Source organism: Leopardus geoffroyi, chromosome A2 (assembly GCF_018350155.1).
Source record: "Leopardus geoffroyi isolate Oge1 chromosome A2, O.geoffroyi_Oge1_pat1.0, whole genome shotgun sequence".
NCBI lineage: Eukaryota > Metazoa > Chordata > Mammalia > Carnivora > Felidae > Leopardus > Leopardus geoffroyi.
In genome coordinates, this window is record NC_059331.1 from 31,166,444 (window position 1) to 31,192,213 (window position 25,770).

The 25,770-nt window shown below is 41.6% G+C and overlaps 1 protein-coding gene across 3 annotated transcripts in view; it reads left to right on the plus strand.

The window, feature by feature from the left end:
• The window catches only part of SYNPR (synaptoporin), a 320,817-nt gene extending 295,395 nt beyond the window's left edge, over positions 1-25,422 (plus strand). For all 3 annotated transcript variants that reach the window (XM_045493415.1, XM_045493416.1, XM_045493417.1), the window contains 2 exons: positions 16,758-16,949; positions 23,718-25,422. In XM_045493415.1, the coding sequence (XP_045349371.1) occupies positions 16,758-16,949; positions 23,718-23,975 (450 nt within the window). In that variant the 3' untranslated portion in view covers positions 23,976-25,422. The remainder of the gene's footprint in view (positions 1-16,757; positions 16,950-23,717) is intronic.
• The last annotated feature ends 348 nt before the right edge of the window (positions 25,423-25,770 follow it).

The window sequence follows — 25,770 nt, forward strand, 5'->3', positions numbered from 1 at the left end:
ACTTCTCAAGACCAGATTCTAATAATAATACACAGTTGAGCTAAGTGCATATTTGGACTTTTGTCTGATAATGTTAGTCCTAATCCCCTGAAACTCAGCTCCACAGGTTTCGGTAAACTGCCAGTTCAGAAAAAAAGAAAGAAAAAACAGCACATATGTGTTTCTTTTTTATTTGTAAAAGAGATTTTTATTCTATCTGCTTCTATCTGTTAGAAATAACAGTGGAATAGGTGCGGCAGTGATTATAAAAATTACATTTGACACCATCCCAGGGAGGCATCATCTCAGCAAAGCATTAACGATTGGGGGTCCAGGCTCTGAAGTCAAACTCTGTGTTCTGGCTTTACCACTTTCTACCTGGGTGACCTTGAGCCAATAATTTAACCTCTCTGTGCCTCTGTATCCTCACTTGTTAATTGATGGTAATCACAGGACCTACCTTATCACTGAGAATTAAATGCAGTTAATGTTTAGCACAGTGGCTGGTGTATAGAAATTACTCAAGAAATGCTAGAAGAGAGGAAGTTATCTTAAAATTGAATTGGCAAGGGGCGCCTGGGTGGCGCAGTCGGTTAAGCGTCCGACTTCAGCCAGGTCACGATCTCGCGGTCCGTGAGTTCGAGCCCCGCGTCGGGCTCTGGGCTGATGGCTCAGAGCCTGGAGCCTGTTTCCAATTCTGTGTCTCCCTCTCTCTCTGCCCCTCCCCCGTTCATGCTCTGTCTCTCTCTGTCCCCAAAAAAATAAATAAACGTTGAAAAAAAAAATTTTTTTTTAAAAAAAATTGAATTGGCAAAATGAGACCTATCTATATGAAAATGAGGCAGAATGTCAGTGTACTCAAAACCGTGTGAGAGGGGTGCCTGGGTGGCTCAGTCAGCTGAGTGGCTGACTTCGGCTCAGGTCATGATCTCGCGGTCCGTGAGTTCGAGCCCCGCGTCGGGCTCTGTGCTGACAGCTCAGAGCCTGGAGCCTGTTTCAGATTCTGTGTCTCCCTCTCTCTGACCCTCCCCCGCTCATGCTCTGTCTCTCTCTGTCTCAAAAATAAAAATAAACTTAAAAAAAAAAAAAAAGTGTGAGAAAGCTCATCCAGCTGGGGGCCGTGGAGGGCAGTGGATGCTGGAGCAGACTGGGAAGTTGTTTTTTTTTTGTTTTTTTTTTCAATATATATGAAGTTTATTGTCAAATTGGTTTCCATACAACACCCAGTGCTCATCCCAAAAGGTGCCCTCAATACCCATCAGCCACCCTATCCTCCCTCCCACCCCCCCATCAACCCTCAGTTTGTTCTCAGTTTTTAAGAGTGGGAGAGAGCCAAAGCATAAGAGACTGGGAAGTTTTTAAAGAAGTTCCCTCATAGGCTACGACCCTGCATGTCACGATTTATTCATGGACCAATAGTCCTGTTAGAAATGCAGGCTCTCAGATTGACTCCAGACCTACTGAGTCAGAATCTGCACAAGATCCTAGGAGATTTGTGGCACAGGAAGTTGAGAAGCCCCTGTCCTGGGACACATCTCGCACCTCCAAGCTTTCAGGCCTATGGTTATCTCTTATCACTCACATCAGCACTCTTGAAAGAGTAACACTGGGGAGAGGGAGACTCTTTTCCCAAACACTCCCACTGCAAAAAAAAAAAAAAAAAAACAAACCAAAAAACTGTAAATGTTAAATTCTAACAGTTGCATGTTGGAAATATGATAGAACTGACAAAAATAAGTGGAAACAGCTAAGTAAAGCATGAAACAGAAGTTATGATTCAATTAATATTTATGCCTAGACAGGGTAAAAATCACAAATATTTATTTCATCTGGAGTGAAAATGAAAACCAAGAAAACATATGATGACTCTCTTTGGGAGGGTTTGGGCAGAAGTCTCTGGGACCCTCAGGCTTACAATAAATACATATCCCCCAGAATGCAACAATATTTCACTTCCATGGTCTCCCTACCCTTCCTCTTCACGTACATGGAATAACCACCCAGCCTTTCCAATGGTTACACTATGTATACAACACACATTGCAGACAGACAGACACACACCCAGACTCATCCGCACTTGGACCCCTTTTCGTATCTGCTGGATTTCTGTCCTTAGGCGCCTGCTCAAATCTTGCCTGCCAGAGACACAGAATCTTAGATCTAGGATAAATCTGGAAAATGAGATGAGAAGGGGAGAACCAATGGTGAAAATAGTAACATTTATCTTTTATTAGGTGCCTGATACTGTCCCACAGATTATCCTTTTTTTTTTTTTCATTCCCTCATCAACTCTCTAATATAGGCTATTCATTCTCTCCTATTTCCATTGAAGGAATAAAGGCCTAGCAAGTCAAATAAACCATCCAAAGCTAGGCTGCTAAGAGGCAGCACAACTGAGACTCGAACCCAGTTTTGTCTTCTCTCCAACTGACAGAGTAAAGCCAACGTCTGTGAATCCAATAGCCACCTTTTTGAGGAATGGCTTCTACTTTGTAATTCAAATGTAATATTTTCCCTCACTTTCACTTGGTATGATGAGTGGCGAAGTGGCAAAGGAATTTTCCAAAGTCAGAGTAAATTTAAGCTGTAGATGGTGAAGTGCAGGATAATTTCCTCCTTGGTATTTTAGAAGTTCTTCATTTTAACCATCTGTTGAGGGCTGACAGATGGGTTGATATATGACAGAATAATGGGTCTTCAATTCTAGAAAGGCATAAGGAATGCTTGAAAAAAATAGCAGCTCTTTTCATGAACCTAGCTGTGCTAACGCTTGCTCACTTGCAAAAAAAAAAAAAAAATGGTGGGAGTAAAGTGTGAAATATAATCATAATCATCCCCCTAAACAGAAAGTTTCTCACAATTGCCAAAGGTCAAATCCAGTAAAATATGCCTATTCTAAAATTATGCTAATGTTTTCAAATCCAGTCATTTAAAAGGGCATACCGGGGGTAAGGGTAAGGTAAATAAAAATAATAAAACCAAAACCCCAAAAGCCCTTCTTCCATCCCTGTTTCCAGCCATTTCACTTTCTTTTTTATAGATAGCCAGTGTCATGAGTTTCTTGTATCTTTGAGATAATTTAGGAAACACGCAAATTTTTGAAATCCAAATGATTTTCCAAGTGACTATGCCAAATGTGAGCTATCTGTCCTTTCTTCTTCCATGCAGTGGATATATATGAGAAGTTATACATACACCAGACATTTGACTAGGGACACAGGTAGTGAAGACTGTCCCATCCTCAAGGAACTTACAATCCAGTGAATGAAGCCAACATGGGAAAATACTTTAAATACCACATACAGTGTACTTTCTGGGAATGTAACAATGATCAGGGCATTCACTGATTGTAGCAATGGCTCATTCACCAGGCATTCTCCAAGTGACCTTCCATGTCTTAACACAATTACCCCAGTTCTTTTCCAGTCGTGTATTGCAACCAGATGAAATATTCACATACACACACCTGGTTGCTGCCAGACTTCTTCGTTGGTGCCAAAGAGGCTTGAAGTTCTACCCACACAGAGCCACTGGCTCAAACTTTAGAGACTGCAATAACAACACTTTGGCCATATGCATTGGACTTCGGCAGCATGAATCTGTTTTCAAAAGAACATCAATATACAGATTGAAAAAAAGAAGTCATTACAGCTGAATTCATGGTCCAATGTCATTGACCATGCCAAAAACAGCCCATGTCTCTTGAAGATTACATCACCTTCACCACCTTCATCTTCCTAACCATTAATGCAACCATTAAAATATTCTTTAAAATACTAAAATTATCCTTCATAATTTTGATCCTCATAATGATCCTGTCAGATGTGAACACTGTATCCCAGAGAATTTTTAAATCCATGATCAGGTTTGCTTTATTGCATTATTTCCAGCCATACATAGCAACTCTTCTGTCCTATCTGGGAGATATCAGTGGTGTAGAATAGTAAGTTAATAATAGGATTATGTTTTCGCAGGAGTATTTGACAGCCTGGATTTATCTCGACAGTTCCTTCCCACTCTAATATTATGTAATTCTGAAGGAGGAAGATGTGCCTTCTTTCCACTTGCAGGGAGGGTGATGGCAAGAGAACACAGAGACCAGAGAGGAGCTGACTTGGTTCAGAAGGTGGCACCTGAAAGGTCTGCTAGCACTTTAAGTCAAAATTGCTCAGAGTAGCTTACTTGAAGAAATTTCCTATAAAATGCATCCATTTTTAAATATAGGTTGGAGGGGGAATCTAAAAATATTTGGACAAATGAAGAAATTACTTTGGAATATCTGACTTATTTATTATCTATGCCCCTACTATTTGCCACTGTGTAGGTCATCGGTTTTTAGAAAGTGTGTCTGTGTGTGTGTGTGTGTGTGTGTGTGTGTGTGATATCATATATACATATATGCACATATATGCACATATATATCATACATATACATCATATATATGTACACATATATACACATATATATATACACATGATATATATACATATCATCTATATATATGACTCTCAAGTTTTATATACATAAAAAACTGTTGGTAGTTTTTTATAAGTAGTTTTTATAAGTAAACAGGTAAGTTTACTTATCTTAAGCAATCTCTACACCCATCATGGGATTCAAACTCACAACCCTGAGATCAAAAGTTGCCTGCTTTTCTGACCTAGCCAGTCAGGTGTGTGGGAGAGTTGTTTTGATCACACAGTGAGACAACATTCTAGACCAGGGTACATGGGACAGATGAAGTTCAAGTCTGGCTGCTTGTGACTCCGAGCCTCCCTCCACGTCTCCTGTATGCCACACTTCCTCCAGATGTTTCATCTATATACTGCCTGGCATCTGTTGTTTTCCAGATATGTTTACAATGCCCAGATGCTTTATGCCAGGTAGACAAAGCTGATGGTTAATTGACTACATCTTAGTATTTTTATTGAGCTGGTTCAGTGGCAGCCCCCAAAATATTTTGGAAGTGCTAAAAAATACATTAAAATAAAGAATATTGATAAGATGTTCAATAAGCATCTCCAATTTCCAGATTAATCCTTGACTAACTCTACAAATGTGGGGTTTTTTTTCCCCCTAGTTATGTTTAAGATGTCCAAAATGGTTTCAACAGTTGACTCACCTCTGGTCTAGGACTTGAGCATCTTACTCGTTTCTGTACTTATTGGTAGACGTGTCAAAATCAATAACCAATCATTTGGAAAGAGTGCTGTTTTCTGTATAAGCCAACAGCTCACCTGAAAACAGTTAACAGCCCCGATTGTTTCCCTAAGCTTCCAAACTTCTGAGAGCATACAGGTCCAGAAAGGCAGGAATCCTCTTGTATCACCATTTAGATATATAAACAGATCCCCTCCAGACCTCTTCACCTCTTTGGTTATTGCTTGGCTTTCTAAGGGGGGGAGGGTTGCCGGTGAACAAGTGCCGAGAGCCAATAGCTTCAGCAGTCATGTGAGTCACCAAAATTCTCACTAGGCAAGCACGCTTTTCCTTCCTTTTAAACCTCCCTCTGCTAGCAGAATGACCCAATAAATCTTTCTGGTCCTGACCTATGTCAATGTGCATTCTTCTTGGGCATGGTATAAGCAGGTAGTGGATAGAACTCCCTCTAGACACCAATTTGTAGACCTTCCAGATAAGTCATTTTGTGGTGTATTTACTATTCAACGTGCTTTGAGAACCACTGAAGGGAGGCATAATCCTAAGGAGATTCTGGACGCAATCAGATCTGTGCAGCTCTCTCCCTGTCCACCTAGACTGGCTGGTGTCAGGCAGTTTTGTGTTTGTTTTCAAAACACCGGTTCCTTTTCCTGCAAGGCCATTATCATCATCTGCAATTACATATTCTTCTGGGAATATCTGAGTAAGATCTGTCCTCCAACAGAGTGAATGCTGGGATCATGTCTGCTTTTATTAATTACTATATTCCGAAGACCTGGCACCTAGTTGGTTCCTACTGGAGATGTGTTGAATAAATAAATTAACCTACCTGATGTATTTGACCATCAAAACCCACTGAATAATACCAATACACTTTTCTGTACCGTTATTCAATTATATACAGAATTTCCCTATCTGTCTCCGTGTGTGTGTGTGTGTGTGTGTGTGTGTGTGTGTGTGTGTGTAAATTCATTGGGGACTCACTATGTGTCAGGCACTGAGCTAAGTATTTTATTGAATTAGCCCATGCATACTTGACAAAAACCCTTTGAAAATCAATGTCATCATTGCCCCTCTTTACAGATACAAAAACGGAGGCTTAATAGAGTTCCAGAGCTAGTTAGTAAGAGTCGACATTTGAACCCAAGACTGACTGATTCTAAAAACAATAGACTCAACCATTATGTGATGCTTTCTTTTCTCAAAACCTGTATGTTAATGGATCTACCTCACAAATTGTTGATGAAGATTAAACAGAGTAATATATTTGAAGGTCTCAGCGCAGTGCCTGCCTCAAAGTAAGCGCTGAATCTGTAGCAACTTTTACAAGCAATACTGCTACTATTTGTAGTGAAGAGGAAAGGCAGGGTCAACTGGAAATCAAGTCAGGTTTTAAGGGGTGTTTTTAATATTGATTTACGACAACCTTGCAGTAAGCTAGTGAAGACTGCATCCATTCTGAGGTTGTCAAACAGCCAAGAATACCTCCCTCTTGCACAAAGATTATGAAATCAATTGTCTATGACTAAGCCAAAAGGAGGCAGAGGATCTTTTAAAAAGTCTTCTTTTCATAAAAAAAAAAAAAAAAACAAGAAACAGGAGGCCCCAGTTCCAAAGCTGAGGAACCACAAATCAATCGATAAAGTTCTCTGAAAAACAAACTAAAAAAAGGGAAAGTACCGTATGTCAATCACAATCAAATGTAACTTAAGAAAAAAGAAGAAATGAAATCTTACCTGGATTCTCAAGCAGGAACCAGACTCTTCGCACATGAAACAAGATGACTGATTATTACCCAGCCCTTGTAACAGAAGATGATCCACTACATCTCTTTTCACAAAATTTCGATTCATTGACAGTGTGACAATAGTGAATCTTATGGTAATAACATAAAACAATCCAGGTAGTGCAGAGAGAAGGATGCAAACCACCTGAGGACTGCCCCCCCTGCCCCGGCCCCGGTCCCTACTCCATTGTCTGAACAATACTTAGCCTCGAGTGGGAAGATAATACATATCGGCTGAGTGACTAGGGAAAAGGAACCAATAAAACAATGGACAAATGAAGAAATAATGGGATTTGGAGTCCAATGGATCTGAGTTTGGTATGCATTTTCTCTACTTACTACTTCTCTGAACACTCCCTTCTTCATCTGTAAAATAAAGAAAATTAAAAAATTAAAAAAATTAAAGAAATAAAAAACAGCTACCTTGCAGGGCTCACCTGAACTGAGGTGAACTATGTAAAGCATTTTAGCATCATGCCTAACACATGTCGGGCCTCCCATTGAAGCTAGTTTGGAATATATAATGAGGTTCACCCCTCCAGCAAGGGACATAGACTTTGGAGCTCGGCAAACCTTGTTTGGAAACGAAGCTTAGCAACGTAATGACCCTGAGAACTCCAGCAACTCAATCTTTCCACACCTTGATTTGCTCATCTGTAGAGTGGGGTCAGTAATAGCTGTCTCAAAGTGTTCTTAGGAGAACTGAAGGAATGATGTATGAGACACACAGTGTCTCATACATAGTAACTGCTCCATAAATGATAGCCATATGTACTAATATTGCAACTTCATCTTTATTATGAGCCAATAAAGTCATGGGCCTCTAAAAGCAATAGAGCACTTTAATGATAGATTACGAACACAGATTCTGGAGCCAAAGTCCCTGGTTCCAAATTCTGGCTCTGTATCTTTCAAGCTGGATTTAACTAATTTATCCCATCTGGAAAATGGAACTATATACTTCATTCCATTTAACCAGCCACCATCCTGCACATGTTCTGAGAATAGAGGGGTGGAGTCAGATTTTCCCCTACATATGGCCTGAAATGCAGTCCCTGCTGTCCCTGCAAGCCATCTCCTCCCGTGGGCTGCCAATACAGAAGGCCTAAGAGTCTTTGGTCACGCTTGTCTGCCCTTAGATCTCCACCAGACCACTGGGGCCACGCACTGGGCTACTGTATCAACCCGCTTATGGGATCCCACAGGCCAGGAGGGACATGGGAGGCATGCTGGCTTTGTAAAAGCTAAGCTGAGAGGGGGTGCCTGGGTGGCTCAGTGAGTTAAGCGTCCGACTCCTGGTTTCAGGGCAGGTCATTGTGAGTTGGAGTCCCGCATTGGGCTCTGTGCTGACAGCTCAAAACTTGAAGCCTGCTTTGGATTGTGTGTCTCCCTCTCTCTCTGCCCCTCCCCTACTCATGCTCTATCTTTCTCTCTCTCAAAAATAAATAAACATTAAAATAAAAAAAGCTAAGTTGAGAGAGGGCTACTAGGATCATCTCAGGCTCAAGTACCAAGAGAAATTGTGACATCAGTGACCCAAAACAGGAGAAGAGCATCACTCTCACTTGGCTGTGGATGTGAACGTGCTTTCGTTTGTTAACTGTGGGTTAAAGCTGCACTGTCTAGTAAGGTACCGGCAGCAACATGTGGCTGTTGGACCTGAAATGTGGCTGATACAGATTAAGATGTGCTATAGGTATAAAATACACACCAGATTTCAAAGACTTTGTACAAAAAAGTAAAATATTAATAATTTTAGGTATTCAGTTTTATTATATAAATACATATACTGTATTAGTATAATTAACCACATGAGTTTCTTTTGCTTTTTTAAAAAAATATGTCTATTTCTTTAGAGAGAGAGGGAGAGCATGAGCTGGGGAGGGGCAGAGAGAGATGGAGAGAGAGAGAATCCCCAGTAGGCTCCACACCATCAGCGCAGAGCCCGATGTGGGTCTTGAACACGCGAACCGTGAGATCATGGCCTGAGCCAAAACCAAGTGTCAGATGCTTAACCAATTGAGCCACCCAGGTGCCCCTGCTTTTTGTTTGTAATGTGACTACTAAGAAATTTAAAATTACATACAGGCTTCATATCCCTGTCTCACCTTTTATCTCTGTTAGGTAGCACTCGAGCAATCTCAGTGTTCCCTCTGCAGGTTGGGGTTATAAGCCTTTGCAAACTTCAGCTGTTCCCTGCCCTGTTTCTGTCATCTGAGCCATGAGTTATTTGCTTTTATTCTTTAAATTATTTTCTTGGGGCGCCTGAGTGGGTCAGTCAGTTAAGTGCCCAACTTTGGCTCAGGTCATGATCTCGCAGTTCGTGGGCTCGAGCCCCGTGTCCAGGTCTGTGTTCAGAGTCTGGAACCTGCCTCAGATGGTCTCTGTCTCTCTCTGCCCCTCCCCCACTTGTGCTCTGTGTGTGTCTCTCTCCAAAATAAACATTAAACACTTGTTTTGAATTTTTTAAATTATTTTCATAAACTTAAATACAATGTCTTTTTGAAGAAAACCCTGTACCACTACTGGGTACAAAAACCCAGCATTATTTGACATAATTAGGAGACAAACATAGAAATGAATCAATGGAAAATGAAAAGTACTGTATTCCAGCCAGGTACCATTGCTTGCATGAAGGCTCAGAGCCTGGGCACAATTTTCTTTGATAAATAGGTGTTAAATATCTGTTAAATAAACATTAGTGACAGATTAGTACCCAGCTGAGGCTTTCTTCTTTATGCCTCAGACTGAAAGAGAATTGTGGAGAAAAATCGTGGAGCCCAGTGTTATTTATTGCCATGTCTGAGTTCCCACAATAATGGGTAACTCAGACTTGAGAAAGCATGGGCATGATGGAAAAACCACTCACTAAACATGTAGCTCAATGCCCTGCATTCAAATCTCAGTTACTTGTGATGACTTGAGCACATCGCTTAACTTCCCTGAATCTGTTAAATGGGTATAATTATCTTCACCTGCTTGCAGTTATTATGAAGATCAAATGATCTTCTTCTACGTCGTGTTAGAAATCAAAGACACTCTCCAGAAGTCAGAGGTCACTATTCATCCTTCAAATGAAACAATGAAATACACCTGTATGAGCAGACAAGAAGTTATTCCATCCAGACACTGCTTACCTCTTCTCTCTTCCAAGACAAGTCCCAAGCTCTGTTCTGAGCTGAGCTTCTATCTTGCTGCTTGGTTCCATGTTTCCTGATTCCCAGCTTCATGCTGGGATTCCTGAAAGCTGACTCAGCAAAGCAAATCCATTTACACAGAGGGTGTGGGTGACTCCGACTGCCCCGAGTCTGGTAGAGGCTTTCAGGGTAGGTATCAGCCACAGAATAAATAACAAAGTCACCAAAGAGGTGAAACAGATAATAATGCCATTGGAGGTGAAATCCTGAGAATATTTGTTAATAGATAGAAATGGGAGAATTGATATTATGGATATTACCAATATCCAGTGGGGCTACAGTGATTGAGGGAGACAGAGACAGGTTTACCTGGTTCTAAAAGATGAGGTTTTGTCACCAAAGAGGATTCCCTCTTATGCCCCAAAGTGACCTGGGACAAGTGTCTTTAATGTATTAAATGACATTCTAGTATGAAAATGAGTTTGCTTGTAGCAAATGAGGAGAAGTGGGGGCAAGAAAACACACCCAGCAAGCAAAGTGGAAACAAACCACCCAGCCAGCATTAAGCCAGGCTGCTCCCTCTGCTGACGAGGCTGTTTGTGTAGATCACTGAACACACACTTAAAACATCCTGCAGAAACACAACCAGGTAGCCTGTCCGTGTTCTCTCCGTAAAGAGTGTCCATGTTCTCAGTTACAGAGACCAATAGCCCAGAACATATTTTATAAGCCACTTAATGAACCACGGGAAAATCTACTTATCTCTCTCAGCCACAGTTTCTTCATCTGTAATAAAGGCTAATCACATCCTGTGACTACTTTTTGGGCTTTTATGGGGACCACATAGATCCCAAGTGTGCGAGGTTTTTGGAAGCATAAAAGCACTCTAATGGCAGCCTCTCCACTCTAGGAGAATAAAGAACACAAGCAGAGCCAGCAGAAGACATCTTCCAAGGGTTAATATATGCACCATGATAACCTAGCAGTTAATGTTACAAATCTACCTCTTGAGTTTCTTCCTCTGCACGCTCCGTTTCTGTTAGATCTGGGGCAGGAGCATTTGTAAACAACTGGGTTCTTGTCTGCACCATCAGAAGAAAATCCCTGCTTCAGAAGAGGGTTTTGGTAGACCATTCACATGGGACTAAGTAACCGGACTGAGAAAGTTATTCCATGTTCACTTTAACTTCAGGTCTTCTGATCGGGTCATGCTAGTATTTCTTTAATATCCCTCTAACACTTGCTAATCTCCCTTTTAACAAAGATCCTAGGTTCTAAAGCCTTGTGCAAACATTCCCAGCTGGAGTTTAAGGTATTTTGTTTCACTGTGGAGCACTTCGGTTTGCAATCCCCTTCTATCTATGGCAAGTCCTACTGGCTTCGCATTATAGTACACGTATAATTTCCTTCTGAGATAACCTTCTTTATGTCAAAAGGGTAATTTGCTTTAAAATAAATATTAAGCAATAACACAAGACTATGTGGATAATATCAAAACTGTTTTTAGGTACTGCCAAAATGACTAAAACTCAGAGAACACCAGCTAAGGTAATTATCTACATAAAATACACCAAAGAGCGTCTTTCCCCCCAACCTTACAGAAAGCTCACGATACACTGCAGTAATCAAGCCAGGCATTAATTATACACAAAGTATTTGACCTGTCTCTGCTTCAGTTTCCTCATCAGAAAAGCAGGGCTTTTCTAGTATGTATGTCGTAAGGTTAATGATGCCCGTAAGTGCTTAGCAGAGTGCCTGGCATGTGGGAAATGCTGGGTAAACACGGGTGACGGCAGCTGTGGTTGCGGCCCAAAGACGACCTCTAGTTCAGGGGACAGCTTCTGATGGATGTCCTGCCCCTCCCCACCATGCTCTGTGCTCAGGACGTGGCTGCATGGATCACATCAGTGGGCTCCCTGCCCTCTGGGCTCCAGCTGGGTGTGGCCAATGGTCAGGGATTCGCTCCCAGTGGTCAGTGGTCAGGGATTCGCTCCCAGGTTTCACGCCCTGCAGGTGGCCTCAGTTCGCAGGTTCGCTCAGTGCCGAAGCCAAAAAACAAAAAAGTTCAGGCTAATATATTCTTCACCCAGAATTTTTTACATAACCTCCCCCATATTCACACTTTGCTTAGTTGTGGAAAATCTGGCCCGAGACTACTTTCTGAAGCCCTTTGTTGCAAAACTCTCTATTCTAATGACATTTGTTATTTGGTCCAATTATAAATCTTGATGCTGCTGTAGGGACAAATAGAACCATCTGAATTTCTGTCTGGAAGAGCCATTGATATAATCAATCAATGTCTTAATCACATTGCCACATTGTTTTTATTTGATTTAATTATAAAATAAGGCATGTATAAAAATACATCAGCTTATATAAAAGAAAATAAATCATCTCCAATCCTACCACCGACCACTAGGTAAACTCCAATGTTATATACATAAATGTAAATATTTTAACAAAACTGAGAACATTTTGTATATTCCTTCCTTCCTTCCTCCCTCCTTCCTTCCTTCCCTCCTTCCTTCCTTCCTTCCTTCCTTCCTTCCTTCCCTCCTTCCTTCCTTCCTTCCTTCCCTCCCTCCTTCCTTCCTTCCCTCCTTCCTTCCTTCCCTCCTTCCTTCCTTCCTTCCCTCCCTCCTTCCTTCCCTCCCTCCTTCCCTCCCTCCCTCCTTCCTTCCCTCCTTCCTTCCTTCCCTCCTTCCTTCCCTCCTTCCTTCCTTCCTTCCCTCCTTCCTTTCTTTCCTCCTTCCTTCCTTCCCTCCTTCCTTCCTTCCCTCCTTCCTTCCTTCCCTCCTTCCTTCCTTCCCTCCTTCCTTCCTTCCTTCCCTCCTTCCTTCCTTCCCTCCTTTCTTCCTTCCCTCCCTCCCTCCTTCCTTCCCTCCTTTCTTCCTTCCCTCCTTTCTTCCTTCCCTCCCTCCCTCCTTCCTTCCCTCCTTCCTTCCTTCCCTCCTTCCTTCCTCCCCTCTCTTAATAAATATTGATGGCGACTCTTCTGCCAAGACCCAGTAATAAGCAAGGTAGACAGTCTCTGCCCTCCTGGAACTGACATCTTACTGGGAAAAACAGACAAATGAAAAACCACATTTTCACTTCTCCCGACTGTCTTATGAGACAGATACTGTTATTGTCCCATTTTACAGTGAGCTAAACTGAAGTTTCAAATTGTCTAGCAAATTGTCCAAGAACACATAGTAAGTAGCAGGGTCAGTAGTCAGCCCCCGGTCTATCTGATGACAGATTCTGAGCTGTTAACTTGTGTGAGAAATACCTTAATAGCATAGGCTGATGCCTCTTTACAAAATGGTACCGGGGTAAAAGTTTGGATGTGCTCCCAAATATAACATATTTACCCTCAAGGACACAGATCCTTGACTTCATTCATGAAGCCTATATATAGAAAATGATTCATTACTATTTCATCATATTTAAATTAACCAGGACTTCCAGTGTAACTTTTGAAATTTTAGTGTACTTGCTTTAAATAAGAAGATCAATATTCCTTAAGGCAGCCATGAGGGGGGTATAGAACAATCAGGCTCACAGGTACCAGAAGCAGATGGCCAGGCTTCCATTCCTGGTTCTACCACTTGCTAACTCCAGACTCTGAGCAATTTTACTTAACCCCTTAGGGCCTCAGTTTCCTCAACTGTAAAATGGGGGCAGGATTAGCATCTGTTTCACAGTGCTGTTGTCAAAATCAAATGACTTAATTCATGTAAACTTGGAATAGTGCTTCACACATAATGCATGCCCCACAAATGTTAGGTATTCTTACTATTATTAAATAAGTCTAAAATAAGTCTTAAATAAGTTTTGATACTATTTTCTCCAATTTCCAAGGGAGAGGTCTTCACATGACTCTGTTCTTGTTTCCCCATCCTCACACCCTTTTCTCAAGTCTATTTTTAATTATGATGAACAGAAATAATGACAGTTCCTGTCTCATAATTGGAAGAGCAGGTATCCATAGCCCCTAAAAAATATGTAATATCAAGAGAGCAGAGTCCACATCTTGCATTTTTTAAATCCCTCATAAGACATTGCTCAATATCTGGCATATTACTCAAAAATTATTGTTTGAGGGGCACCTGGGTGGCTCAGTCGGTTAAGCATCCAACTTTGACTCAGGTCATGATTCACGGTTTGTGAGTTTGAGCTCCGCGTCGGGCTCTGTGCTGACAGCTCGGAGGCCGGAGCCTGCTTCAGATTCTGTGTCTCCCTCTCTCTCAGCCCCTCCCCTGCTTGTACTCTGTCTCTCTAAAGTAAATAAACATTAAAAATTTAAAAAATTGTTTGAATGAATGCATCCATGAATGAATCAGGTACTAGATTGAACGTGAACCTAAATTTGTATTTGACACAGTCAACCTGGCTTACTTATTTGTAACCATTTCTCCAGTTTATAATTCAGACTCAAACACTTGAGTCTCTTGATTCCAAATATTCTTATTGATTGCTGTAGATACTGTATTTGTTTGCCTGTTTATACCACCATCTCATTAAGATAGCTTACAAGAATATATGAAACTCAAACTGGAATTAATCAAAAATGAGAAGGGAAAGAAAGAATGGGTATATAAAACAAGGCTGGGAATAGGGTTAAAATATCCATGCCATTAAAAACCCTGTGAGCAGGTAACAAATTAGCCCTGAATTTTCTAGAGCCAACATGAAAAGGTCAACCGGTAAGTCATATTATTTGCAACAGCCCTTTGATGAAAAGATAAGTTTCTGTGAAAATGCAGCCACTCTTAGAAGTGGACAGTCTAGAACATTGTCCACAAAAGCCACACCTAACAAATACCATCCATAATAGCATCCTTACAATGTAAGAGTTTCCCTGGTGTTGATCATGGGATCTTGATGAAAACTCCTTCAGTCATGTCATGAGGGAAAACTAACCAGAGCAAGTGAAATGTATCATGCCCTTGGGTAGGAAGGAGACACGGGGCAAGTTTTGTACTTGACAGGCTTATCATTTAGACTAAAACAGAAACCTTTCTCTTGGTACAGCAAATGTACTCTTCCTTTCCAGGTCAGGGTCTTTAGTATACTAGGTAAGCAGTATGCAACATTTTAATGTTAGTCAAATGTAAATACAGTAAATCTGAAAGACTGTCCTATATTAGAACATGGTCTGCTTAAGACAAGGACAGTGACTCTGACTCCCCACCCGCTCTGAGTCAGGAGGAGGATATGAGAAGCATTCCCGTCATCAGAAGCTTGGTATTGTTTCTTTAAACATTTAAACATCATCTTACATCATAGACATATTGTTTCATATGGAAAAAGAAGCCTCTTTCCCCTGTATTCATAGCAGATGGTTTTGTAAGTCAGATCTGGATTTGAATTCTGGCTCTCCCCCTTTCTATATTGTTACCTTATATCTCTGGGCCTTGATTTCCTCATCTTTAAAATGAGTATTAATGGATGGGGGAGGGGGGAAAAATAAATGGGTGATGGGCATTGAGGAGGGCACTTGTTGGGATGTCATATGTAAGCGATGAATCACGAGAAATGGGTATTAAAAACACCGTCTAGGGGCGCCTGGGTGGCGCAGTCGGTTAAGCGTCCGACTTCAGCCAGGTCACGATCTCGCGGTCCGTGAGTTCGAGCCCCGCGTCGGGCTCTGGGCTGATGGCTCAGAGCCTGGAGCCTGTTTCCGATTCTGTGTCTCCCTCTCTCTCTGCCCCTCCCCCGTTCATGCTCTGTCTCTCTCTGTCCCAAAAATAAATAAACGTTGAAAAAACAAACAAACAAACAAACAAAAAACAACACCATCTAACATGGCATCTGTAAGGATAATTTTACATAAAGCCTCTTGCCCGTAAAAAGCAGTCAAAACATTACAGCTATTTATTGCCTCCACTGAACACAGTCTCAAGTATACGCTGGATGGCACGTAGATTTGTTCACTGAAAAACATGAATGAGTGAATAAATGAATATTGCTATCTAGGAGTCTTTAACAATCAGCAAATCTCTCTGTTTGCAGCCATCCTAACACGGCGGTTACAATCATAGGCCTAGAGGTTTCGTTGCGCGGGTGTGAGTGCTGACGCCATCGCTGATTATTTGTGGGCACCTCAGGCAAGCTGTCTGACCATTCCCTGTCCCAGTTTTGTCATCCGCAAATGGGATAATGATAGGAACTTCCTCACAGGGGTGTTTTAGGAACAATTAGATGAGGGTTATAAGCACTTAGCATCATCCTGGAACAGTTCAAGCATTCAATAAATATTACTATTATTTATTTTAGACAAATATAAATATAATATCACATAACTTTCTTTTATCTGTTTTTCAACTTCTCCCTGGTTCCATTGCTGTGGGATCTTGGAGCTTTCCGAAAAGCAAGCCAAATAGTTGTATAAAGTAATCAATTTGTGGGGCGCCTGGGTGGCGCAGTCGGTTAAGCGTCCGACTTCAGCCAGGTCACGATCTCGCGGTCTGGGAGTTCGAGCCCCGCGTCAGGCTCTGGGCTGATGGCTCAGAGCCTGGAGCCTGTTTCCGATTCTATGTCTCCCTCTCTCTCTGCCCCTCCCCCATTCATGCTCTGTCTCTCTCTGTCCCAAAAATAAATAAAAACGTTGGAAAAAAAAAATTAAAAAAATAAATAAATAAAAATAAAGTAATCAATTTGTTTCTGGAATTCACATTTCTCTTCCTGTTTTATCTTTCTGTTTCTATAGGACTTCATCGTCACTGTAGTCTTTTCGTTTTTGTGGTTGGTGGGTTCATCAGCTTGGGCGAAAGGACTGTCTGATGTCAAGGTCGCGACGGATCCTAAGGAAGTATTGTTACTGATGTCAGCTTGCAAACAGCCGTCCAACAAATGCATGGCTGTCCACAGCCCTGTAATGTCCAGCTTAAACACTTCTGTGGTATGTTTTCATCTATGCTTTACCTCCCAAACCTTTGTTTGCCACTCAAATGAATAGGAAAAATATCTCAGAGGTCACCTTGGAGATTTCTGCGTCCAAAATGAGGCCAGTCTAAAAGGCGATATTTCACTCCATGGGCAAGATGATCCTCTGGCCTTCAAGTCTTCTATTGTCAGAACCCATAGGCTTTAATGCTGCCAATTATGGAGTCTTAATAAGAACGCAGCAGGTATTGGCAGCTGCTGCTTGGATGACAGTCAAGTCAAAATTCTAAGCCAGAAGCAGATATAAAATTTGAACTTTAAGTCTGACGCCTGCCAGAAGTAAAAGGAATATTTGATGGCAGAAAGGTTTCCTGGGAAGAAAACATTGTTCAAGCCACACATAGCTAGAATACATCCAGTTGATTGTCTGGAGGAAAAACACTCAGACCTGATAGAATACAGGAAGGCTGCACAGTAGAGAAAATACTTATAACAATTATAGTAATTTTTTTTTTTTTTTTATCTTCTCCATGTTCCCGGTTTAATTGTCTGGTAACTTTGGAAAAGCTGAACTATATGAGTTGAACAAAGTCGATTTGATATTTTCAAATGCATAGCTCTCACAGGAAGACAGACAATCTGACAGAGAGCAGGGCAACTAAATTGGATTCTTGTGTTTATTTTAAAGAAAGAAACTGCGTGTAAGAAAGACAGAAACTATAACGGCAGCAAAGAGCAGTAGTTACTCAAGACTAGAGAACCTGACAGTATTTGCTGAAAGGAAAACATTCTTGAGCAGCCCCTAAAAATAATTATCTTTGCTTCAAGGTTAACTTAGGTTTCTATAGCTTTCTGAAATTTAATCTGAGCAGGCATTTAAGTAGGGGACAGGGTTGCCAGGTGCTCCCTGATGCTTTGACTGTGAATCCTGCCTTGCCAAGAGAGTAAACATGGAAAGAAAGTATGTAGGAGGTCCTCGCCGTCATTTTTGCTCATTGCCGGACATACCCGCAGATAAACACTCGAATACTTGGAGGCGTGTGTTGAAATAGACTCTCCTGCTTCCGTAGCGTGTTTCTAGGCAGGGCGGAATGAATGTTATTATAATCTTGATCTCAAAACCTAAGAGAACAACAAGAGAAAATCATCCAGTACGTTTGTTGGTTTAATAATCAATCTATGGGGCGCCTGGGTGGCGCAGTCGGTTAAGCGTCCGACTTCAGCCAGGTCACGATCTCGCGGTCCGAGAGTTCGAGCCCCGCGTCAGGCTCTGGGCTGATGGCTCAGAGCCTGGAGCCTGTTTCCGATTCTGTGTCTCCCTCTCTCTCTGCCCCTCCCCCCCGTTCATGCTCTGTCTCTCTCTGTCCCAAAAATAAATAAACGTTGAAAAAAAAAATTTTTTTTAAATAATAATCAATCTAATACATTATGATGTCCTACAGAGTCTATTTCATTCTACCTTTGCTGTCTCTAGTAAGTTTTAGACTAGGTGATGGGAATTTTGAATGAGAAACCATGTGACATGTCTCCTAAAATCAAAAAGAGGTATTTGCCTTTCTCTACCTGACTGATGTCACATAGCATAACCCCCTGCAGGCCCATCCATGTTGTGTGTCAACTATACTCAGATAAAAAAAAAAAATCCACGAAATTAGACACATAGGTACATATATAATTTTAATTTTTTTTTTAATTTTTTTTTTCAACGTTTATTTATTTTTGGGACAGAGAGAGACAGAGCATGAACGGGGGAGGGGCAGAGAGAGAGAGAGACACAGAATCGGAAACAGGCTCCAGGCTCTGAGCCATCAGCCCAGAGCCTGACGCGGGGCTCGAACTCACGGACCGCGAGATCGTGACCTGGCTGAAGTCGGACGCTTAACCGACTGCGCCACCCAGGCGCCCCAATATAATTTTAAATAAAATATGGAATTAAAAAAAATTTTTTTAATCAAAAAGAGAAATGGATGGAAACCAGACAGCATGTCATGGGAGAAAGGATAGGTCTGCTGCTGTTACTGTTATGGATCTACATCAGTTAAAGGTCCTCCAGTTCCTGTGACAGAAAACTCACTTCAAACTGGCCAAAGGAAAATAATCCGCCTATCCCTAAATTCCGTTCTCTGGACCCCACTTATGGACATTCAACGTCTGTATGTGCTGGAGTGTTTGGGTTGCAAGTAACGGAAACTGACTCTGACTAACCTCATCAGGAAAAAAAAAATCTTTGGAAGGATATTAAGTAGCTCGGAAAATTGATGAAATCTGATGAAACAGGCTGTTAAAAAAGCAGCGTCTAGAGCAGGACCAAGGTTCTCAATGTCAGATACCAAAGAACGTTGTATCTGACTTGCATTACTCTGCTCCTGGTTTAAAGTTCCACCACAGAGCTCAAGCCACTTGACTGCATCGGGGTTTACAAGGGAAACAAAATTTCTATTAGCAAAAGCAGAAGGAAAGAATGTTAATCTGCCAGAAGACAGCAATTTTTTTTTTCATTACAAACTCATTTGGCTTCAAATCCTATTGAGCTAGCTTTTCACAAGAGGTAAAAGTAATTGGAAAAATACTAGCACTGTGTCGACCAAGGGCAGAACCCAGGACCAGGAATTATCAGGAAGCTGGACAGTTTACATTCTTCATCTCTCATCTCTTTCTGAATGCCTGTGACATTATTGTCTCTTTTCGGATGCATTTGTCTTTCTTTTTCCTATTGTCTCAAGAGAAGATAGCCACCCCCCAGTTTCTGAGATTATATTTCTTCTTAAAGAAATATCTTGGGCTGAACTAAAATCACTCAGGTCTAATCCCAAATTCCAGGCAGAGAGCATCTCATTAGCTCATCTTGGGCCACATGTCCACCTTGGCTCAGGGTTTGCGGAATCCTGCAGAAGAAATGTGGCTCACAGAACCAAACCACCTTGCCTACTAAGCAAGTGTAGGCTTTGGAGAAGGAGTCAGACACACCCATAGGAGTGACCTCTACAAGTAAGTGGTTCAACAATAGCAATGATATTTCTACCTGGGTAACAAATTTACTTTCTCCAAAGCATCTTGGCATCTATGATTTCACACCAACACAAATAGGCAGGGGAGCTATCCAGACATTACAAATGCAGGTAGGTGCCATGAAAGGATTTGCTCGCGGCTTCTCAAGTAGTGACAGCAATGCTAGAGTAGAGCCAAATTCTGTTAATGCTGCTGCCACTCGAAATGGTTCAGGGCACAGTTGTGGAGTCCGTCTGCCTGGGTTTGAATCCTGGCTCCACGACTCAATAATTGACTGCTCTTGGACAAATGCACTAAGGTCCCTAAACCTTAGTTTCATTATCTGTAAAATGGGGCTATTATTGAACAGACCTCACAAGACCATTGATTCAATGATATAATATGTTATAAGTCCTCTCAGCACAGTGCCCAGCATATGGCAGGTGTTCAATAAGTGTCGACCAAAAAGCTGCCTCGTAAATGCATTCATTTTCCTAAATGTCATATAGTGGTTAGAGCCCAAAGAAGAGGGTAGGAGGAAAGAAGGTGTTTTTCTCTCTCAACTTCTCTTTCCAAGGTTCTCTGAGCCTAACTATCCTATTCACAATTTCTACTTCTGCTTCTCCAGCTTCGTAATAGGCAATCTTGACACGTCTTCTTGGCCAATCTAGATTTCACCTCCTCATTCTTCCTCCTGCTACGCACGGTGGCTTGCAGTCTCTCCTTCTGTTGCCTCCACATCTGAGCTTGGATCAAAATCCTTACTCTAACTTCAGCTGCAACAAAATGGCAAGAAAAGATTCAAGGGCCCACGTGCCAGCCAGGAGTCTGCAGTACCTGTGTGATGACAGCGGGATAAGACGTGCCTGCTTCTGAAACATGCCCATGGGGATGCCTTGTTTGTGTACTCACTTTTAAGTTGCATGCCCCTGATCGCTAGGTTCTTCTTGAGCATCCCTTTTCTAGAAGCCAAGTAGCAGCCAGCAAAAGGGAGAAACCAAGGAAGGGGAAACATAAAATTAGAGCTCTGGGCAGAGCCATCTCTTGATATCTGAGAAGATTCCTTGATAATCTTTTCTACTCCTACATTGACATACACTTACAAAGATACCATTTAATTGAGATCTCCCCTTTGGTGGAAAATATCCTAGCTATTGTACACATCGATAAAAAAGGTCCTGCTTGTGAATTAGAGTTTTGTCCGTGATTACCGAATTCATTTTGGTCACACAACTATTATACTGGGAGTACCTTCATTATGTCTTGTATCTCCCATCGGCAAGGAGCCTGGAGCATGGCATAAGATAATGTTAAATAAGTATCAGATAACATTAAAGGAAGAAGAGAGAGTGGAAGAAGAGAGAAGGAAGAAGGGGGGTTGGCCGAGATAAACCAGTCTTTTAGATCAGGCGAGGGCCTACAGAGACTGCTTTGGCTGCCGACGTCCCTCAAGAGTACGGCCTTGCCATCAAAGTCCCATTTCAGTTTATGCTGCAGAAAAAGGGCCAAGCGAATACAGTTCTTGGAAATATTTGAGAAAGTATTCAGAACACTGCTTACCAGGCAGGAAGCATCTTCGAATGTGTCTAGCACCGTCTAGCTGCATTATACACATTCTCTTGAATCCTCACACTGTCACCCAAGGAACGAATAGCCTTCATTCCACATTAGGAAAACAAAATAAAAGGTTGAGGTCCAGAGGCTAACTGCCTTGTCAAAGGTCACGGAGCAGGAAAGTGCAGTTGAAGCCAGTGTGATTTCAAAACCCGCAGGATGAGTCCAAAGGTGACATTCAGGTAATGTGTCCTGATCCACCTGCTGCTAAAATTCTGAAATACTTTGGTAAATAGCCCCTGCTCCAGGTCCCCAAGGCGCCTCATCTTGACTTCACTGGCCCCCTCACCCCCACCTGCAGGGCACTTGGGACCCCCCTACCATCCAGCAACCGAGGATAGATGCTGGCCCAGCACCCTATAATCCAGAGCTGTGGCGGTGGCCCAAGTCCAATTTGAATGGCGATTGTTAAGCTGGAGTGGTTACTAAATATGCTTTAATGCCATCACAGCTTTATCTCAGGCTGTTGTCTATCTCCGGTAGGGGGCTGTTACAACTGACTGCTTCTGGTTAATTCCCAGGTCAACCAGTGTGCCCTGGGAAAGGTGGCAGAACAGCTGTTCTCTTCGAGGCTCTGGCACGAGCGAACAGCTCTGCTTCCATCAGACAGGCAGGGTCTGGGGAGGCTATACCTGGTCCTCTGACTCGCCAACAACACCCTTTTGGAGAGTAAGAGGAATCTCCATAGGAAAGCCTCACATCCAGTTCTTGGGAGAATGCCTCATACCTCTCAAGCCCGTATTGCATTGAGAGTCTGGTTTCAACATTCATTTCCGGATGTGACAGGCACAGAAAGTACAACTCTTCGAAGTCATAACCTCTGTGTACCCTCTCATTCATGTGCTTATCTGCACACCATCTGCACAGTTGCTTATGCCGTACTTTTTAAGTTGACTCATTTTTTTATATCATTACAAAAACTGGAAGAGTAGTCTCTCTAGCCATGAAGTGAAGGTAACCTTATAAATTAACGCGCTATTATTAAAATCAAAGTTCTCAACTCTGTAGCCCCTGAAGACTTCTTACAGACAATGAGGAACACCTCACTTGGGGAGACAATAAGCTTAAGTAGGGGCTCAGACCATGGAGTCAGACAGAACAGGGCTTGACCCTCATCTACTACTTACCAAGTCATGTGACCTGGAAAAAGATTCTTATCCTGGACCTCAGTTTCCACATCTTTAATACAGGTATAATAATAATACCTTCTTCTCAGACAGAATGAATGGATTGCCATTTCCACAGTGCCTAACGTGTAGTAAGCATTCAGTAAAAGTCAGATATTCTATGGCTAAAATTGACAACCCAGGCAACAACAGATGTTGGCAAGGATGCGGAGAGACAGGATCTCTTCTGCACTGCTGGTGGGAATGCAAACTGGTGCCGCCACTCTGGAAAACAGTATGGAGGTTCCTCAAAAAATTAAAAACAGAACTAGCCTATGACCCAGCAATTGCACTACTAGGTATTTATCCAAGGGATACAGGTGTGCTGTTTTGAAGGGGCACATGTACCCCAATGTTTACGGCAGACCTATCTACAATAGCCAAAGTATGGAAAGAGCCCAATGTCCATCAATGGATCAATGGATAAGAGGATGTGGCATATATATATAATGGAGTATTACTCGGAAATCAAAAAGAATGAAATCTTGCCATTTGCAACTACGTGGATGGAACCAGAGAGTATTATGCTAAACGAAATTAGAGAAAGTCAAATATCATATGACTTCACTCATAGGAGGAATTTAAGATACAAGACAGATGAACATAAGGAAAGGGGAGCAAAAATAATGTAAAAACAAGGAGGGAGACAAAACGTAAGAGACTCTTAAATATAGAGAACAAACTGAGGGTTGTGGGAGGGGGATGGGCTTCATGGGTAAGGGGCATTAGGAAGACACTTGCTGGGATGAGCGTTAGGTGTTATACATAGGGAATGAATCACTGGATTCTACTTATGAAATCATTGCACTATATACTAACTAACTTGGATGCAAATAAATAAATAAATAAATAAATGTTAAATATTCTAAATGAAACAGCGGTTCCAAATGAAAAATTGAAAAAGAGATCTCAATGTTGAATAAAAAGTAGCCGTATGTATTATGAAGGATTTTCTGAAATTGAGATTTTTCTTGTGTTTCCATCTATCAACTCATTTGCTCTGATTCTCCTTTCAGGTCTTTGGGTTCTTGAACTTTATCCTCTGGGCTGGAAACATCTGGTTTGTTTTCAAGGAGACCGGCTGGCATTCCTCGGGACAGAGATATCTTTCAGACCCAATGGAAAAGCACTCGAGTAGCTATAACCAAGGCGGGTACAACCAAGACAGCTATGGGTCAAGCGGCGGGTATAGCCAGCAGGCGAGTATGGGGCCATCCTCAGATGAGTTTGGCCAACAGTCCAGTGGCCCCGCTTCTTTTACCAATCAGATTTAACAGGTAGTCTTTGCATTCTTCTGGCGATAGCCTCACCACCTTCCATTTTAGTTGCAGAAGAGTTTTTTAGGAGTTTCAATCAATTATTAATGCAGAGGGTGTTGAGTGTAAATCAGAGATCTGTAGTCCTCATTAAGGCAGAAAGGCCTGGGTCGTGATAAATGGTACTTAGAGAGGAGACGACATGAGGAGATACATTATTCATCATAGATGCCTAATTGGAGAGTACCTTATTACATACACAGATACTTGTATGGTCGTTTTGTAGGTGTGTGGAGATAATGAAAGCATTTGGAAGCTTACAGTCTCTAGTATGTAATATGCATAAAGTAAATTCTATACCCCTGAGTTTTCCTATGCGTTTTGATGCGAAAGATGTTTTAATGATTTCTATAAGACAATTTGGTGTATCACACATGCATGTATTATTGTGTTTAGTTGCAGACATTGTAGGACTGTGAGTCTCTTAAGTATTTGTTTCAGACAGTTGCTCTGTATTTTTTTTTTTTTTTTTACTTAATGAATCAGTGCTCATAAGGTTTAGTGCATGAATATGCGTTTTCTCACAAAATGAACATTTGAAGTGTATTTATGAAAATTTTCCAGTTTGCACCATGAATTTGTTAAATGGACGTTTAAAGAAATATATTCATTACTTTGTATACTTGCAAATCTGTCTTTGGCTTTACCCAATTCTGACTGCACCGTAACTAAGGTTTGGGATTTTTTTTCCCTATTAGTCAATATTCAGTGTTATATATGGTAACTGCCCAATACTTATCCTATCTACTTAGCTAAATATTTACATTCTCGTAACTTTCTATGATGTTTTGTGGCTCTTATCCTATGGACCATAAACAATAGGCCCAATAACTGTTTGTGTTTATGGAGTGCTGTTTTCTTAGAGTAATAGAGATGCAGATATCAGATACCATAGTCGAGAAGCTTTTGTGCTAATGTATTAATTTATAAAGGATGTTCTGTAGAACCTATACTAGCAGCCAAACTTTTAAATCCTATTTGTAAAGCTAATATGTTCCTTGATCCAATTATTAGAAATTCTCAAGTCACAGCTTAACTTACCAATTACTAATTCCGATTTGAATCATAAATTAGAAATGACTTCCATGAGCAACTCTGATCCCAGAGACAGTTCTCATGAAATATTCCTCAGAGTTTTTTCATTATCAAGAAAACGCCAGTCTTCCCTTCTTTGTTTTGACTCAATTGGAACATCAAGGCCTGACAGCGAGGGCAAACTGTGCATCCGTATTTCCAGATAAAAGTTGTTATCATTGTATAAACTCTGTGTGATCTGTGATGTTGGAAGCATTTTAGCACAAACCAGCTGTGGTTCTTAGATGATATCTGTAACTGGTTTCTGGATCCTGTTGGATAAATACTGTATTGTGATATCTATTTGACCTTAATAAAGTTATTGCTTACAGTGCTGGCTGGAGAGAGCAGAATTACAATAGAATCTGGTTGGCTTTAACAGTGGAAGAATAAGTTATAAATGCACGGTGTTTCCACGCTCTCCCCATGCCCTTGTTTCCAAGCCTAGGGCTGCTCATTCATTGATTCTCTCATTTTAGGACGCCGTCTGCACCCACTGCTATGCAAGGCACTGGGGCTATGGGAGCGAGATAAAACAGAAACGTGCCTCACCTTGAGAAGCTCACACTCTAGGAGGAGAGGCAGACATTAAAATAAGCACACGCCACTTAGGCTGCGTGCAGCAAAGAGAGGCAGAGGATTCCACGAGAACATTTATCAGAGGGGCTTGAGCTAGTCA